This window comes from Sus scrofa, unplaced genomic scaffold (genome assembly GCF_000003025.6).
Source record: "Sus scrofa isolate TJ Tabasco breed Duroc unplaced genomic scaffold, Sscrofa11.1 Contig221, whole genome shotgun sequence".
NCBI lineage: Eukaryota > Metazoa > Chordata > Mammalia > Artiodactyla > Suidae > Sus > Sus scrofa.
This window is the reverse complement of record NW_018085053.1, coordinates 21,847-41,903: the sequence shown is the minus strand read 5'-3', so window position 1 is coordinate 41,903 and position 20,057 is coordinate 21,847. Positions and strand designations below refer to the sequence as shown.

General features: G+C 39.9%; 1 protein-coding gene across 1 annotated transcript in view; it reads right to left on the bottom strand.

Annotated features, from left to right (window-relative positions):
- Positions 1-18,395, bottom strand: part of LOC110258506 (centrosomal protein of 70 kDa-like) — a 43,020-nt gene extending 24,625 nt beyond the window's left edge. The window contains exons 1-2 of the mRNA XM_021081757.1: positions 18,232-18,395; positions 16,251-16,353 (exon numbers count right to left, since the gene is read on the bottom strand). Of these exons, the coding sequence (XP_020937416.1) occupies positions 16,251-16,259 (9 nt within the window). The 5' untranslated portion in view covers positions 16,260-16,353; positions 18,232-18,395. The remainder of the gene's footprint in view (positions 1-16,250; positions 16,354-18,231) is intronic.
- Between the last annotated feature and the right edge of the window lie 1,662 nt (positions 18,396-20,057).

Sequence of the window (20,057 nt, the reverse complement as noted above, 5' to 3'; positions counted from 1 at the left end):
GAAATACAAAGGATCATAAGAGACTACTGTATGCAACTATATGCCAATAAAACGGAAAACCTAGAAGAAATGGACAAATTCTTAGAAAAGTACTATCTTCCAAGAGTAAACCAAGATGAAACAGAAGAGATGAATGGACCCATCACAAGAACTGAAATTGAAACAGTGATTAAAAAAACTTCCAACAAACACAAGTCCAGGACCAGATGGCTTCACAGGTGAATTCTATTAAACATTTAGAGACGAGCTAACACCTATCCTTATGAAACTATTCCAAGAAGTTGCAGAGGAAGAGATACTCCCAAACTCATTCTATGAGGCCACCAACACCCTGATACCAAAGCCAAAGATACCACAAAAAAAGAAAACTACAGGCCAATTTCACTGATGAATATCGATGCAAAAATCCTCAACAAAACACTAGCAAACCGCATCCAACAATACATTAAAAGGATTGTACATCATGATCAAGTGGGATTTATCCCAGGGATGCAAGGATTCTTCAATATCCACAAATCAATCAGTGTGATATACCACATTAACTAACTGAAGACTAAAAACCATACGATCCTCTCAATAGATGCAGAAAAAGCCTTTGACAAAATCCAACACCCATTTCTAATAAAAACCCTTCAGAAAGTGGGCATAGCAGGAACCTACCTCAACATAATAAAGGCCATATATGACAAACCCACAGCTAACATCATTCTCAATGGTGAAAAGCTGAAAGAATTCCCCCTGAGATCAGGAACAAGACAAGGATGCCCACTCACACCACGACTCTTCAATATAGTTTTGGAAGTCCTAGCCACAGCAATCAGAGAAGTAAAAGAAATAAAAGGAATCTAAATTGGAAAAGAAGAAGTAAAACTATCACTATTTGCAGATGACAGGATACTTTACATAGAGAATCCTAAAGACTCCACTGGAAAACTGTTAGAGCCCATCCATGAATTTGGCAAAGTTGCAGGATACAAAATCAATACAATACACAGAAATCAACGGCATTTCTACACACTAACAATGAAAGAGCAGAAAAAGAAATTAGGGAAGCAATCCCGTTTACCATTACATCCAAAAGAATAAAATACCTAGGAGTAAACCTACCTAAAGAGACAAAAGACCTGTACTCTGAAAACTGCAAAACACTGATGAAAGAAATCAAAGATGACACAAATAGATGGAAAGACACACCATGCTCATGGATTGGAAGAGTTAATATTATCAAAATGACTATACTACCTAAGGCAATCTACAGATTCAATGCAACCCCTATCAAATTACCAAGGACATTTTTCACAGAACTCAAACAAAATATTTTAAAGTTTGTTTGGAAGCACAAAAGAACCAGAATAGCCAAAGACATCCTGAAAAAGAAAAATGGAGCTGGAGGAATCAGGCTGCCAGACTTCACACTATACTACAAAGCAACAGTCATCAAAACTGCATGGTGCTGGCACAAAGACAGACATATAGATCAGTGGAACAGGATAGAAGGCACCTACAGCCAACTCACCTATGACAAAGGAGGCAAGGATATACAATGGAGAAAGGACAGCTTGTTCAATAAGTGGTGCTGGGAAAACTGGACAGCCACATGGAAAAGAAGGAAATTAGAACACTCCCTAACACCATACACAAAAATAAACTCCAAATGGATTAAAGACCTAGATATAAGACCAGACACTATCAAACTCCTAGAGGAAAACAGAGGCCAAACACCCTCTGACATAAACCACAGCAACATCTTCTCAGATCCACCTCTTAGAGTAATATGTAAAAACAAAAACAAACAAATGGGACCTCATCAAACTTCAAAGTTTCTGCACAGCAAAGGAAACCCTAAACAACACAAAAAGACAACCCACAGAATGGGAGAAAATCTTTGCAAGTGAATCCACTGACAAGGAATTCAGCTCCAAAATTTATAAACACCTTCTGCAGCTCCATACCCAAAAAACAAACAACCCCATCCAAAAATGGGCTGAAGATCTAAACAGACACTTCTCCAAAGAAGACATACAGATGGCCGAGAAACACACGAAAAGATGTTCAACATCACTCATCATTAGAGAAATGCAAATCAAAACCACTCTGAGGTACCATCTTACACCAGCCAGAATGGCCATCATCCAAAAGTCTACAAACAAAAAGTGCTGGAGAGGGTGTGGAGAAAAAGGAACCCTATTACACTGCTGGTGGGATTGTACATTGGTGCAACCACTGTGGAAAACAGTATTGAGATGCCTCAGAAAACTCAAAATAGAACTACCATTTGATCCAGCAATCCCATTCCTGGGCATATACCCAGAGAAAACCATGCCTCGAAAAGACACATGTACTCTGATGTTCATCGCAGCACTATTTACAATAGCCAAGACATGGAAACAACCTAAATGTCCATCGACAGAGGCGTGGATCAAGAAGATGTGGTACATATACACAATGGAATATGACTCAGCCATTAAAAAGAATGAAATACCGGCATTTTTAGCAACATAGATGGACCTAGAAATTATCATGCTAAGTCAGTCATACAATGAGACACCAGCATCAAATGCTTTCACTGACATGTGGAATCTGAAAAAAGGACTGACTGAACTTCTTTGCAGAACAGATGGTGACTCACAGCCATTGAAAAACTTATGGTCTCTGGAGGAGACAGTTTGGGGGGTGAGGGGACGTGCTTGGGCTGTGGGATGGAAATCCTGTGAAATCAGATTGTTATGATCATTATACAACTACAGATGTGATAAATTCATTTGGTAATAAAAAAAAAGAAAGAAAAACAGAAAACAGTGACAACACATGCAAAAAGAAATAAGAAGGGAGTTACCATTGTGGCTCAGTGGGTAAAGAATCTGACGAGCATCCATGAAGATTTGGCTTCGATTCCCTGGCCCTGTTCAATGGGTTAAAGGATCCCGCATTACCTCAAGCTTTGGTGTAGGTTGTGGATACAGCTTGGAACTGGTGTTGCTGTGGCTGTGGTGGAGGCCTATGGCTAGGGCTCTAATTCAACCCTAGCCTGGGAAACTCCATATGCCACGAGTGTGGCCCACTTAAAGCAAGAAAGAAAGAAGAAAAATGAAAATTTTTATAAACATTTCACACACACAAAAATAACCAAAGATGACAGTAATACAAGAAATGAACAAAAAAGCCGTAAGATGTTATGGAAAATAGCAAAATGACAGAAATAATCCCCATCCATCAGAAATCACTTTAAATATAAATGGATTAAACTCTTGACAAATAGCCAAAATGAATTTTTTTAAAATATGATATGACTACATGTGTCTAAAACAGACCCACTTTATATCCAAAGATAAAAAGACATTGAAAATAAAAGGATGGCAGAATTCCCACTGTGGCACAACAGAAACAAATCTCACTTGAAACCATAAGGTTGCGGGTTCAATCCCTTGCCTTGCTCAGTGTGTTACAGATCTGGCATTGCCTTGAGCTGTGATGTAGGTCACAGACTTGGCTGGGATCTGGCATTGCTGTGGCATAGGCTGGCAGCTGTAGCTCCTATTGAACCCCTATCCTGGGAACCTCCATATACTGCAGGTGTGGCCCTAAAAAGCAAAGGAAAAAGATGGTAAAAGATTCTCTACGAAAATAATAATCAAAAGAAAGTACAGTAGTCAAGACAGTGTGGTACTGTTACCAAAACAGACATATAAACCAGTGGAACGGAACAGAGAACCCAGAAATAAACCCGGACACCTAACAGTCAATTAATCTTCGATAAAGAAGGCAAGAATATAAAATGGGGAAAAGGCAGTCTTTTCAGCAAGTATTGCTGGGAAAACTGTACAGCTGCATGTAAATTAACGAAACTAGAACACACCCTCACACCATGCACAAAAATAAACTCAAAATGGGAGGTCCCGTCGTGGCAGAGTGGTTAACGAATCCAACTAGGAACCATGCGGTTGCAGGTTCAATCCCTGGCCTTGCTCAGTGGGCTAACAATCTGGCGTTGCTGTGAGCTGTGGTGTAGGTCGCAGACACAGCTTGGATCCTGCGTTGCTGTGGCTCTGGCGTAGGCCTGTGGCTACAGCTCCGATTAGACCCCTAGCCTGGGAACCTCCATATGCCACAGAAGCAGCCTCAGAAAAGGCAAAAAAAACAAATAAATAAATAAATAAATAAACTCAAAATGGCTTAAAGACTTAAACGTAAGACAAGACACCATCCCACTCCTAGAAAAGAACATAGGCAAAACATTCTCTGACATCAACCTTACAAATGTTTTCTTAGGTCAGTCTCCCAAGGCAACAGAAATAAAAGTAAAAATAAACCAAAGGGCCCTAATCAAATGGACAACCTTTTGCACAGCCAAGGAAACCATAAAAAGAAAACAAAAGACAACATACGGAATGGGTGAAAATAGTTTTAAACAATGCATCTGGTATTGAAGGCCAGTGGGGCTTGTGCACAGGAGTTCCACAGGACTGGGGGAAATAGAGACCCCATTCTTGAAAGGCTCACACAGGCTTTTACATGCACTGGGTCCAGGGCAAACTAGAGACTCCATAGGAATTTGGGTCGGACCTGACTGCAGTTCTTGGGGATCTCCTGGGAAAACAGGGGGTGACTGTGGCTCATTGTGGAGGAAGGACATCAGAAGAAAAGGTCTAGGGAATATTCATCAGCTTGCCTTCCTCTAGATGTGGCATGGCCATTTTGGGGAAAATCTGGCCCCATCCACTAGCAGGGAAAAGCCCCAGGCCAAACAATAATCCAGGTGGGATCACAGCCCCACCCATCAGTAAACAGACTGCCTCAAGACCCCCTAGGCACACAGCCACCTCTGATCTTACCCAGAGACAAAGCCCCACCCACCAAAGGGTTAGGAATCGGCCCCACCTACCAGTGGGAAGGCACCAGTCCCTCTCATCAGGAAGCCTACAGCAAGCCCCTCTAATGAATTCAGCCACAAGAGGGGCAGACATCAGAAGCAAGAGAGGCTACAACACTATTGTCTGCAAAAAGGAGACCACACCAAAAACCTACAAAAATGAAAAGGGAGAAAACTATAACTCAAATAAGAAAGAAAGAAAAAACTCCAGAAAAACAGCTAAGTGATCTGGAGGTTATCAGCTTCCAGGAAAAAGACTTTAGACTGATGATGCTGAAGATGATGCAAGACACTGGGAACAAACTGGAGGAAAAGATCGACAATTTACAGCAAACATTGGACAAAGAAATACAAGATTTAAAACTTAAGCAAGCAGAAATGCAAAATACAATAACTAAAATTAAAAATTCATCAGAAGCAACCAACAAGCAAATACAAGAGGCAGAAGAACGAATAAGTGAGGTGGAGGACAGACTAATGGAAACCACTGATGTGGAACAGAAAAGAGAAAAAAGACTGAAAAGAAATGAAGACAGCCTCAGAGAACTCTGGGACAACGTTAAACACACCAACATCCATATTATTGGGGTGCCAGGAGGAGAAGAGAAGAGACAAAGGGACAGAAAAAATATTTGAAGAGATAATAGCCAAAAATTTCCTTAACATGGGAAAGGAACCACTCAATCAAATCCAGGAAGACAATGAGTACTATATTAAAAAAAAAAAAAAAAACCCAAGCAGGAACAGCACAAGACACATATTAATTGAAATGACCAAAATGAAAGACAAAAAGAAAACACTGAAAGCAGCTGGGGAAAAGAAACAAATAACATGCAAAGTAACCCCAATAAGGTTATCAGTAGACATTTTAGCAAAAACTGCAGGCCAGAAGGGAGTGGCACAATATACTTAAAGTGATGAAAGGAAAAAACCTCCAACCAACATTACTTTACCCAGCAAGGAACTCATTCAGATTTGAAGGAGAAATCAAAAGCTTTACAGAGAAGCAAAAGCTAAGAGAATTCAGCAGCACTAAACCAGCATTACAACAAATACTAAAGGAACTTCTCTAGGCAGAAAAGACCAAGACTAGAAACAAAAATACCACAAATGACAAGGCTCAACAGTAAAGGAATATATACAGTAAAGGTAGGAAATCATCCATGCGCAAATATGCACCAAAATCAGAAATTGTGAGAAGAGGAGGGTACACATGCAGGTCACTGGAGATGCACTTGCAATTAAGAGACCAACAACTTAAAACAATCTCATAAACATATAGATTCCTATACCAAAACTTCAGGGTAACTGCAAACCAAAAATCTACAATTGATACACACACAAATAAGAAAAATCAATTCAAATACAATGCTAAAGATAGTCTTCAAACCACAAGAGGAGAGAACAAGAGAAGGGAAGAAAAAAGAGCAACAAAAGCAAATCCAAAACAGTTAATAAAATGGCAACAAGAAAATACATATCTATAATTACCTTAAATGTTAATGGACTAAATGTCTCAACCAAAAGACACAGACTGGCTGAATGGATTAAAAAAAACCAAGACCCATATATATGCTGTCTTCAAGAGGCCCACTTCACTTCTAAGGACACATACAAATTAAAAGTGAGAGGATGGAAGAAAATATTTCATGCAAACAGGGATCTAAAGAAAGCTGGAGTATCGATACTCATATCGGACAAAATAGACCTTTAAAATAAAGAATAGTATAAGAGACAAAGAAGGACATTACATAATGATCAAGGGATAAATCCAAGAAGAAGATATAACAATTATAAATATACATGCACCCAACATAGGATCACCTCAATGTATAAGACAACTGCTAACAACCTTAAAAGGAGAAATTGACAATAACACAATAATAGCGGGGGACTTTAGCACCCCTCTTACAGCAATGGACAGATCATCTAGACAGAAAATCAACAAGGAAACACAGGCCGTAAATGATGCATTAGACCAGAGGGATTTAATAGATATTTATAGGACATTCCATTCAAAAGCAGCAGAATACACATTCTTCTCAAGTGCACAAAGAACATTCTCTAGGATTGATCACATTCTGGGCCACAAATCAAGCCTCAGTAACTTTAAGAAAACTGAAATCATATCAAGCATCTTTTCTGACCACAACACTATAGGACTGGAAATCACCAAGAAAACAACTGCAAGAATTACAAACACATGGAGACTAAACAACATGCTACTAAACAACCAATGGATCACTGAAGAAATCAAAGAGGAAATTAAAAAATACCTAGAAGGAAATGACAACAAAGATACGACACTCCAAAACCTATGAGATGCAGCAAAAGCAGTTCTAAGAGAAAAGTTTATAGCAATACAAGCCCACTTCAGGAAAGAAGAAAAAACTCAAGAAACAACCTTTTACATCTAAAGCAGTAGAGAGAGAAGAACAGATACGACCTAAAGTTAGCAGAAGGGAAGAAATCCTAAAGATCAGAGCAGAAATCAATGAAACAGAAATGAAGAAAACCATAGAGAAGATCAATGAAACGAAAAGCTGGTTCTGTGAAAAGATCAACAAAATTGATAAACCCTTAGCCAGACTTAACAAGAAAAAAAGAGGACTCAAATCAATAAAATTAGAAATGAAAAAGGAGAAGTTATAATGGATGTCACAGATACAAAGGATTATAAGAGACTACTACATGCCAACTCTAAGCCAATAAAATAGAAAACCTAGAAGCAATGGACAAATTCTTAGAAAAGTACAATCTTGCAAGACTAAACCAAGATGAAATAGAAAAGATGAATGGACCCATCACAAGTACTAAAATTGGAACTGTGATTAAAAAACTTCCAAAAAATATGGAGTTCCCTCCAAAAAACATGGAGTTCCCGTCGTGGCGCAGTGGTTAAGGAATCCGACTAGGAACCATGAGGTTGCGGGTTCGGTCCCTGCCCTTGCTCAGTGGGTTAACGATCTGGCGTTGCCGTGAGCTGTGGTGTAGGTTGCAGACGCGGCTCGGATCCCGTGTTGCTGTGGCTCTGGCGTAGGCCGGTGGCTACAGCTCCGATTCAACCCCTAGCCTGGGAACCTCCATATGCCGCAGGGGCGGCCCAAGAAATAGCAAAAAGACCAAAAAAAAAAAAAAAAAAAAAAAAAAAAAAAAAAAAAAAAACTTCCAAAAAATATGGAGTTCCCTCCAAAAAACATGGAGTTCCCGTCGTGGCGCAGTGGTTAACGAATCCGACTAGGAACCATGAGGTTGCGGGTTCGATTCCTGGCCTTGCTCAGTGGGTTAACGATCCAGCGTTGCCATGAGCTGTAGTGTAGGTTGCAGACGCGGCTTGGATCCTGCGTTGCTGTGGCTCTGGCATAGGCTGGCAGCTACAGCTCCAATTCGACCCCTAGCCTGGGAACCTCCATATGCCGCGGGAGCAGCCCAAGAAATGGCAAAAAGACCAAAAAAAAACTTCCAAAAAATAAAAGTCCAGGACCAGATGGCCCCACAAGTGAATTCTATCAAACATTTAGAGAAGAGGTAACACCTATCCTTATGAAACTTCTTCAAAAAACTGCAGAGGAAGGAACATTCCCAAACTCATTCTACGAGGCCACCATCACCCTGATAGCAAAACCAGACAAAGACGCCACAAAAAAAAGGAAATTACAGGCCAATTTCACTGATGAACATCGATGCAGAAATACTCAACATTTTGAGTTACTAGCAAACCACATCCAACAATACATTAAAAGGATTGTACATCATGATCAAGTGGGATTTATCCCAGGGATACAAGGATTGTTCTATATCTGCAAATCAATCAGTATGATACACCACATTAACAAACTCAAGAGTAAAAACAGTATGATCCTCTCAATAGATGCAGAAAAAGCCTTTGACAAAATCCAACACTCATTTCTGATTAAAAACCCTCCAGAAAGTGGGCATAGGAGGAAGCTACCTCAACATAATAAAGGCCACATATGACAAACCCACAGCTAACATCGTTCTCAATGGTGAAAAGCTGAAAGAATTCCCCCTGAGATCAGGAACAAGACAAGGATGTCCACTCTCACCACTATTATTCAACATAGTTTTGGAAGTCCTAGCCACAGCAATCAGAGAAGTAAAAGAAATAAAAGGACTCCAAATTGGAAAGGAAGAAGTAAAACTACCACTATTTGCAGATGACATGATACTATACCTAGAAAATCCTAGACGCTACCAGAAAACTGTTAGAGCTCATCAATTTGGCAAAGTTGTAGGATACAAAATTAATACACAGAAATCGATTGCATTTCTATATACGGACAACAAAAGATCAGAAAGAGAAATTAACAAAACAACCCCATTTACTATTACATCAAAAAAAATAAAATACTTAGGAATAAACCTACCTAAAGAGACAAAAGACCTGTACTCTGAAAAATATAAGATGCTAATGAAAGAAATCAACAGATGAATGGATAAGCAAAATATGGTATAGCTATACAATGGAATATTATTCAGCCTTAAACAGAAAGGAAATGTTTATATTAAAGATACTACACTAAGGACATTAGCCAGTCCCCAAAAGAGAAATGTTGTACGATTCCACTTGTACAAAAAGCAGCATCGTGGTTGCCTTGGGGGAATGGTGAGTTACTGTTTAATGAGTATAGAGTTTCAGCTTTACAAGATGAAGAGTTCTATAGATAAATGGCGGGGATGGTAGCATATTATGATTGTATTTAACACCACTGAATTATATAAACACTTAAAAATGGTTAAGACATTAAAAGTGTGTATATTTTCATAGAACTTCCATATGACCCTGCAATCCCACTCTTGGGCATCTATCCGGACAAAGCTCTACTTAAAAGAGACACATGCACCCGCATATTCATTGCAGCCCTATTCACAATAGCCAGGACATGGAAACAATCCAAATGTCCATCGACAGAGGATTGGATTCGGAAGATGTGGTATATATACACAATGGAATACTACTCAGCCATAAAAAAGGATGACATAATGCCATTTGCAGCAACATGGATGGAACTAGAGAATCTCATCCTGAGTGAAATGAGCCAGAAAGACAAAGACAAATACCATATGATATCACTTATAACTGGAATCTAATATCCAGCACAAATGAACATCTCCTCAGAAAAGAAACTCATGGACTTGGAGAAGAGACTTGTGGTTGCCTGATGGGAGGGGGAGGGAGTGGGAGGGATCGGGAGCTTGGGCTTATCAGACACAACCTAGAATAGATTTATAAGGAGATCCTGCTGAATAGCATTGAGAACTATGTCTAGATACTCATGTCGCAACAGAAGAAAGGGTGGGGGAAAAAACTGTAACTGCAATGTATACATCTAAGGATGACCTGACCCCCTTGCTGTACAGTGGGAAAATAAAAAAAAAAAAAAAAAAAAAAGTGTGTATATTTTACCACAATTTTTTAAATTGGGGGGGGGGGGATGCTGATGGTTTAACATCAAAGTATTGAAGGGTTAGTGAATAAATGAATAAAAACCCAGCAGCATTCACCCAAAGTTTAACTATCCCAACTCATGAACCTGTAAAAATTCTGGTGAAATCACTGAAAAGAGGTTCTTCCATGAGATTCCTTAGCACTTTCTGCTTCTGCTTAGAATAGAAATACCATGACAGTATTTTTTTTTTGCCACCCCCATGGCATGAATAAGCTCTCAGGCCAGAGATCAAACCCATGTCACAGCAGTGAACTGAGACACTACAGTGACAACACTGGATCCTTAACCCACAGATCTACAAAAGAACTGCAGTATCATTTATTTTTGTCCTGCAACATTTCAACACTCCTGGTGCCATCTGGAAATGAAGAACAGAGGGAAAAGAAATGGAAAAAAGAAAGACATGGCTTAACTTTTCTTAACCTACAAGTTACTTCAGCTTTTATATGAAATTTAAAGTGGTTGAAGCCAATGCCTACGCCTGGGAAACCTACGATGACAGAAGTTCCCTCCACTGAGGTTCTGGTAGAAGATGGCTATTGAAAATAAAAGTTCAGGGTGTACCAGAAGTAGAATTTTTTTTTTTAAAGGGCTGCATTTGTGGCATATGGAGGTTCCCAGGCTAGGGGTCTGATTGGAGCTACAGCTGCTGGCCTATACCACAGCTGCAGCAATGCCAGATCTGAGCCATGTCTGTGACCTACACCACAGCTCACAGCAATGCCAGATCCTTAACCCACTGAGGGAGGCCAGGGATTGAACCCACAACCTCTTGGTTCCTAGTCAGATTCATTTCCACTGTGCCACAATGGGAACTCCCAGAGGCAGAATTTAAATCATTTATTCAATGAGACGAGTATTCTCTTGTTCATAGTATAGTATATTTCATATCAGTCCTTTACAAGATGTGTGAGTAGATCAACTACAGAAATAGCCACATCCTCAAATCTATAAATGAAAGATTAGTACTTTCCTGGGAGAGGTGGGGAGTAAAATAGAGAGAAATGGGGAATGATGGCTAATGGGTACAGGGTTTCTTTTAACAGTTAAGAAAATACTCTAAAATTGATTGTGGTAATGTGTGGCTATACCAAAAACCACTGAATTTAAATGGGTGAATTCTGCGTTATGTGAATTACATCTTTAAAAGATATAATTGCTCTATCGATTTCAGGAAAATTAATTTTACACAGAAATAAGAAAAACATTGAGTTCTAATCCCATCAAAAGTTAATATAAAAAAGGAGAGTAACATCCCTACAGACAAGAAGAACATGATTCATAAGCCTGCAAAGAGATCAAACTATAGCCTGTTATTTTAAAGCAAGCTATAAAATTAGGAAAAGTCTATAAAGACATGAAAGAATAATATAAGTCAAAATTAGAAAAGCTTGGAAATGAGGAGTTCCCATCATGGTTCAGTGGTTAGCAAACCCAACTAGCATCCATGAAGACACGGGTTCGATCCCTGGCCTTGCTCAGTGGGTTAAGGATCCAGCGTTGCCATGAACTGTGGTGTAGGTCATAGATGAGGCTCGAATCCCGAGTTGCAATGGCGTAGGCTGGCAGCTCCAGCTCCAATTGGACTTCTAGCCTGGAAACCTCCATATGCCACAGGTGCAGCCCTAAAAGACAAAAGGAAAGAAATAAAGAAAAGAAAGAACGAAAAAGAAAGCAAGCAAGCAAGCAAAGCAAAGCAAAGCTTTGAAATAAGGTTGACAGAATCCAGGAAAGAACAAATAATTTTAGAAATGAAGAGTAAGCAAGAAGGAACACAAAAGTGAATAAACACACAGGTAATGTCTTAAGGGAAACAGAAGTTAAAGGAAAACAATTTTCAAAAATTAAGTTGGGCTTCATAAAAATAAGAACTGTTCTTTAAAAGATACTATTATGAGCAGGAAAAGAAAAATTACAGAGAAAATATTGCAATTCAAAAGAACCCATATCCAAAATAAAGAACTCTCAAAACACAATAAGAAATCAAAGAACCCAACTTAAAAATGGGCACAAATTTGAATAGACATTTCACCAAAGAAGATATACAGATGGCAAATAAGCACATGAAAAGATGCTTATTTGAATGTCTTGGACCAAGGGTCTAGGATGTAAAGGAACTGGAACTCTGATACACTGCTGATGGGAATGTAGTACAGGACAGCCACTGTGGAAAACACTTCGGCAATTTCTTAAAAAGTTTAAAATACACCTACCATAAGATCTAGTCATTCCATCCCTAGGTTCTCAAGAGTAACAAAAGCATATGTCCACACAAAAACTTGTACATAAAGTTCCTGAATGCTGTATTTGTAATAGCCAGAAACTGGAAACAACTCAAATGTCCATCAGTGGGTGAATGGCTACACAAAGTGTGGTATACACATACAATAGAATATTTCTCAGCAGTAAAAAGGAATACACATGTAGCAACATGGATGAACCTCAAAATACTCAAGTAAACGAAGCCAAAGAGTACATACTATATGACTCCATTTATATAAAACTATAGAAAACAAAAAACAAATCTACAGTGACAGAAAGATCAGTGGTTGGGGAATGGGAGGCTGGAATGATGGATTACCAAGCAGAACAAGGAAATTTGGGTAGTGTTGAATATGTTCACAATCTTGAATATGGTAACAGTTTCACAAGTATATATGTACACCAAAATTATCAAATAGTTCATTTTAAATATGTTCAATTTATTGTATATCACATATAGGCTCAAAAAAGTTGTTTAAAAAATAAAGCTTTCTTTGGAGTTCCCGCTGTGGCAATGGAATTTGTGGCATCTTGGGAGCGCTGGGACAGGAGGTTCAATCCCCAGCCATACACAGTGGGTTAAGGATCGAGCATTGCCACAGGTAGCTTAGGTCAAAACTGTGGCTGGGATCTTGATTCCTGGCTCAGGAACTCCATATGTCACGGGGTAGCCAAAAAAGGAAAACATTTACAAATAAATAAATAAATAAATAAAGTTTTACTGAAACTAAAAAAACAAAAAAGACCTGAAACTGAAAGAATATATCAAGTACTGGAGAATACTGATCCAGAACAACCAAGACACATTCTAATAAAATTAATGAACTTTAATAAAAGAAAAAAAAATTTTTTTTAGGGCCACACCAATGGCATATGGAAGTTCCCAAGCTAGGGGTTGAATTAGAGCTGTAGCTGCTGGCCTACACCACAGCCACAGCAACATGGGCTCCAAGCAACATCTTCGACCTACACCACAGCTTAGGGCAATGCCAGATCCTTAAACAACTGAGCGATTCCAGGGGTCGAACCCACATCCTCATGGATACTAGTTAGGTTCCTTTCCACTGTGCCACAATAGCAAGCCCAAAAGAAAAAATTGGTCATCTATAAAAAAAGGGAAAAAATGACTTATAAAGAGAAAAAATTAGATTATCATCTGGCTTTTGATACCAAAGAAAAATAAAACACTTAAGAAACTCAAGGAAAAGAAGTGTGAGCAAAGATTTTATATAAGCAAATGTGACTTTCATGTATAAAGGGCACAAACTTTTATTAACATGCAAGAATTCAGGGAATATTTTTTTCAGACGAATCTAACAGACACATCAGGTAAATAAAATGCCTAGAAAGACATCAACATAAACACTGGCGGTAAACATTACATACACCTGTTGAACTAAGGATGGATAAATGAAGGCTAAGAGGAAAAGCAGTGTATATAATGACTATATGCTCTGACAATATAGATCTAATAAAATGATTTTCTTTAAAGGAGGAAAGAATGGGAAAACAAAAAAAAGTTCAATGTTTTCGGTAATCATATTGGCGGTGACATCGGTAATTTATGTCTAATACTGTGATGTGTGTAATATGAGATAAAACAATCTGGATATAGTGGTGGTGGTTATACAACACTATGAATGTACTTACTGACACCAAATTATAAAAGTGTTATGGTTTTTTTTTTTTGTTTGTTTGTTTGTTTTTAGGGCCACACCTGCGGCATATGGAAGTTCCCAGGCTAGGGGTCCAATTGGAGCTACAGCTGCTGGCCTACACCACAGCCACAGCAGCCCAGGATCCGAACCTCATCTTCAACCTGCACCGCAGCTCACGGCAATGCTGGATGCTCAACCCACTGAGTGAGGCCAGGAAGCAAACCTGCATTCTCATGGATACCACTAGTCAGGTTCAAAACCTGCTAAGCAAGAACAGGAACTCTGAAATGTAAGTTTAAAAGGGTTAAAATGGTGGTGGGGGGGAACCACCAAGTGAAATGAGTAATTATGGGACATTCTAATTCTATCATCTCCTAAATTCATAAAAACCAATATTTTTGACAAGGAAAAAAGAGATTACAGGTATAATAGAGAAAGTAAGTAAAAACTCGGAGTCCCAATTCGAACTGAGAGTATTCGTATGAACTCATGAGATATTTTATCTATAATGTGTGTGCCTATAGAAAGGCACACAATCTATGTCTAGCTGTCTACTGAAAAGCCTACAAACAGTGACTGACTCAGGATCCCTAGTATATAGATGATGATCTTGAAGTGCCATTTCCTTCTAAAAGAAACCAGAGTTTCTTGAAGAAATGACAATTTCAGATTTGGAATAGAATTTTTTCAAGGTATCAGACAACAAGAAAACTATGAAGGACTAGTTGGGTCATAACAAAAGGACAGGATTGAATAATGATAATAACAACTGCAATGAAATGAAACCCATCAAATGTTTAAATTCATGACCTCTTGCTCATATTAGATTTTAAAACATAGTTGTCTTCAGAAGGAACCAATTCACTTTCTCAAAAATTGGTATATAGATGGAAAGAATCAAATACTGAAACTGCCTTTCTTAAAGGAATTGTACTGCTGTGTATACAAATGATAGATAAGGGACTAATATTCCAACTAATAAGTAAAAAAGACATTATCAAATTAGAATACCATGCAACCTTCAATAAACATAAATAGGCATCAAGTATCAACAAGTGCTGAAAACATAAAGAGGAACAAAGAGACATTCCACCCTTCCTATGGTCTTGCCAAATATCACCTAGAGAATTATCCTCTCCAGCCATATCACCCTGAACAAGTGCCTGATCTCCTCTGATCACGTAAAGTGAGCATTAGGGTCGGGCCTGGTTAGTACTTGGATGGGAGAATCACCAAAGGGATTGAATGTGATTTTGATCCAGTCTTGGATCCAGATACCACTGTATAGGAATTAATTACCCAGGGCAGAGGAACATAACAAACTGTAGATGAGTATGCGATCTGCAAAATCCAGACTATAGGACATATAGGTCAAATGACCAAGTTCTTCATTAGATAAATTATAAGGAAAAGAAAGGAATAGGGAAACAATCTACAAGAGATTTTTTAAAATTTTAGTGAGCAAGACTACATTATAGTGTCAAAGAATATGGATTTATGAAAAAACTAACACAAGGAAGCGACTAGTATAAAAGTCAGAAAAATGGCTACTAATGAGAGGACAAAAGCAGTTGTGATTGGGATAAGCAAATTCTTGGCATGGCTAGCTAGCATAGTTCTCCACCCTACCCTGGGTGGTATCAGATTTTAATAATTCATTAAGCTATACATTTGGTATATGTGTTCTTTTCTGTTTGATTTCATAATAAAAAGTCATTTTTTAATAAAAACATTTTGTTAAATAACAATAAAAGCAAAGGAACAGTGCCTGGCACACAGCAAGACAGGTGGTGATCAGAGTTGGTGACCAGCTACTTGTGCTATCTTAAATAGTTACTTAACCTCTTCAGTTTCCTTGATTGGGTTTAAAATATCTGATAGGATTATGAAGAGGTCAAAAGGAAATAAATACATAGTATTCCATAATTAGTAGATCCTTTCCACAGCCTCTCAACATCCAGAGGGAGTTATTTATTGCGTCAGACATACCTCAGTCATAGCACGTTCCTCTTACACTTTTCACCTGGTCATTCAAGTTGATCAGAATGAAATGATCACCCAGTGAGCCTCACGTCTGAAACTGCATCTTCATCTAGGTTTCAAAAAGATAAACAGGCCCACATCTTAAACATTCATCTCCTATTAAGAATGATTTGTGTTATCCCCAGAGCAGGTATTCTTGGTGTTAATGACTGACTACAGGGAGCTGCATCTACTGAATCAACTGCTAATGGACTCCAGTGCTCACCACCACGTGCCTTCACCCTTGCCTTCTCTCCCCTTGTCTTTCTTTGTTTTGTTGAAACATATACCTGAGAGCCCAACTCTATTATCATCTAGCATCAAATCTGATTCTGACTTCAAAGGTATTCAAACAATATTCTCATTGGCAAGGGTACTCTCAGACAACTGGTACTGAAACACAAAGACAAGGAGAACAACTATCAATTTCACCTGTGACAAGCCCTTCTTTTCAGAGGTCTATGCTGTGAAATTAATGTTACAGATAGTTTGCAGCAGCATTTTCCCCACTACGGGCTATGCCAGGACACAGGTCTGTGAGTCACCAGAAGAGACCCAGTGCTTCCCAGGACCAAAGCAGATGGTGCGGCTTGCTTTAAGCAGTGTCATAAGATACCTAAAGTAAAACTGTGGGAAAAGGAGTTGCGGGGTAGGAGTTGGTTCATACACACCACAGAAAACCAAGCACAGAGAAGCCAAACATAGTTCTGTTTGCACTGTCTAGGTTTCCCAAGAGCCCTTTGGTAACTTACCCCTTATAGGTTTGGAGCCCCTGGCTCATGCCCCATACATTAAAATGTAGTTGCTTTCACTACTTTTTTGGGGACAAGCTGGGAATAAAGCATGGCTGGTAGCTGTTCTTTTTTGAGTCACCTCAAAACCTGTAATTAGCTTTCTCAAAAGCACATATTTCACTTTACTGCAATAAATGGAATGTGCAATGCTTTCAAAGTCTCTATTGTCTGTTAAATGCAAAAGCGCCATCCAAAATATACCAATACACTGTTTAACGTTCCTAAGAAGCGATCTAAGGAAACAGAATTAGGATCGGATCTTACCTCGATTAAATCATCCTGCCCCAGGAGAGGTTACATAAAAGGTTAGAATAGGCCACTAAGCAGAAGCTGCGGGCAAAACCCTAGCCAGCCAGCCACCTTTTTCCCAAGGTGAGGTGGGGAAGGCCCGGTCTACTTGACAATACCAAAAGTAAAAACAAAACAAAACCTCATGCAGAAGAAGATTGAGGCCAAAAGAGGTAATGCCCGCACAGTCTTTACCATTATTATGTATAGAAAATAAAGTGGTACAGAAACCCTTCTACATTTCAACATTTCCATCTCACTGATTTTCTTAATAAATCATATTAGATTCCACATAAAGAGACTCTCCAACTCTGCAAAGATTACTTAAACCAGAGAAGGGATTACTCACCTACCCCTTTGTGTATCCCCCACCTTCTGCTACGAGCCTTCACTCGCCAAGTAACCTTCCCAGGCACCTAGATTCTGAAACGTGGGGCGAGACCCCCGGCCAGCGCATGGGGACGGAGTAACTACCAACAACTATCCAGAATCCAGGCTGCGCCAGGTATCCGTCCAAGCTTCACACTCACTACCTCAATTAACCTTCTCAACCCCTTGTAAGGAAAGATTTACCAGCTGTCGTCTACAACTGAAGAAACTGATGCGCTGAGATGTTAAATGAGGAGCCAAAGATCACAAGGGCGAGGAGCCAGGACTAGGACCAGGTCGATCAGGTTCCCCCACCCGCCCCCAAACTCCTTATCCAGGGATTTTTAACTGGCGCCAACCCGTCCCAGGCAGCTCCTCTCTGGGGACCCCAGTAAGGGTCAGTATGACCACTCGCATTGCGCAGACGAGGCCATTTCCGGTGGAAGCTCAAGCAGGGGCTCCAGGCAAAGCCTCTGTGAACCCCGAAGGCCGCTTACCTTCCTCAGCTGCCGCCTCTCTACAGCAGCTCGCCCAGCCCGGCCGGCTCAGCCGCCTCCCGCCCCGCCTCTACGACCGTTACTCCACCGTGGGAGGCCAGCCAATCGAGCCCGAGCTCATCGACGAGCCCGATTCTGCTCCGGCTCTGAAAGCCCTAGCGACTTTCTCAGACCGCCCAGGAAGGCTGGGATTGCTCCGTGCCCTCTGGTTGGCTCTGCTGCTGGGGGCGGGGCTTACCATTAAAGTGAGCGATAGTTTGCTGTTGCGGCTTTGCCGTCTGTGCTCCACAGCTGCTGGACCCCTTCTCCTCGCAACTGCTGTTCGCTTACCTGGGTCCTCATTTGCCAGGAAAACTTCAGAAATCCACATTTGAGGCGGTCGGCGCGCGAGCGCGTGCGTACACACACACACACACACACACACACACACACCACACACGGAAATAAGTATGTCTTGAGGACATTTTACCTTCCCATTCAGCATTTGCCAAATTTCCGCCAAATGTCAGGCCATAAATCGCGTTCCAGAAATGCAAAAGTGGCTGACTGGGGATATTCAGAGGCTAGTTAGGGAGCTAGATATACACCCTGAAAAGAAGGTGCAATGTGATAAGACATGATCAGGAAAGGTATGCAGGGCAAGGAAGGGAAAGAAAGATTATTTACATCCGTCGCTAAAGTCTTCACCCCAGCTGTATATTAGAATCACCTGAGGAGCTTCGAAAATGATGCTCAAGCCCAAAACAAATTAAATCAGAATCTGCAGGGCGGAACCCCAGCTTCAATAGGTGATTTCCAAGGCAGAAAACTACAAACCTAGAAATATGCATAAGAATGATTTGGAATTATTTCCCCAGTAATACAGATAGGAGAAGGTATTTGGAGAAACCTCATGTGCAAATTAATAACTCCAAACCACTTTATTACAATGCCTAGCTCACAAGTGCTCAGTAAATCTCACTTTTTTTTTTCTGTAATTAAACCTGAGCTCCTTGGTACAGGTCATATCTGCCCTCCCCAAAAGCCTAGCTCCCAAAACATTGGCAAATATAATGGGCTTCTTAAGGAAGCTAAGGAGTGTGTTGCATATTGGAGAATAAGAGGAAGGTCTTAGCAAATGTGCTGAAGAGCTGGGACTTTATCTTGGAGATGATGGGGAAACATAGATCAATTTTCAAATGGAATATAAAATGGAAAGGGTTTAATTTGGGTATCTTCAAACACAGCTTTCATGCATAATTTGTTTTATATATATGTAAAAACTATATATGTGTTATATAGTAAACCAGTAAAAACTATTTACAAAACTGGGTTTAAAAAAAAAAGTCTCCACAGTGCACAAATATGATCACTGATCTTTTTTCCCACAAAAGAAATCAACTAAATCCTCTATTTATCACTTTAATAAATTCATCATCTACAAATAGGGCCCCTGCCCAAATTTTCAAAAATTCATAGCTGGTTAAGTGACCCAAAAATTCTCAGGGGAAAATCCAGCTGCCACATACCTAAGGCGAAGGTCTGGCGGCCATTGTCATTGCATCTTATAGCCACACGGTGTCGCTGTTGACAACCCGTAGTTTCCAAATAGTCAAAAGATGAAGGTCTACAGCATAGCAGGTGGCACAATGGTCTACAGGGATCTCACACAAAAGGCATTAGCTAAGGTGTCTCTTACAAGGCGGTCTTAGGGGCCGCAGCTTTTACAATTCAACTTCAAGTCCATACTCAGCTTCTAGGCAGCTGGAGCCACTGTGCATTTGATGCCTGTGTTTGTTTGCCCCATGCAAATGTGTCCTTACCCCACTGCCACCCCCTGCCTTTTC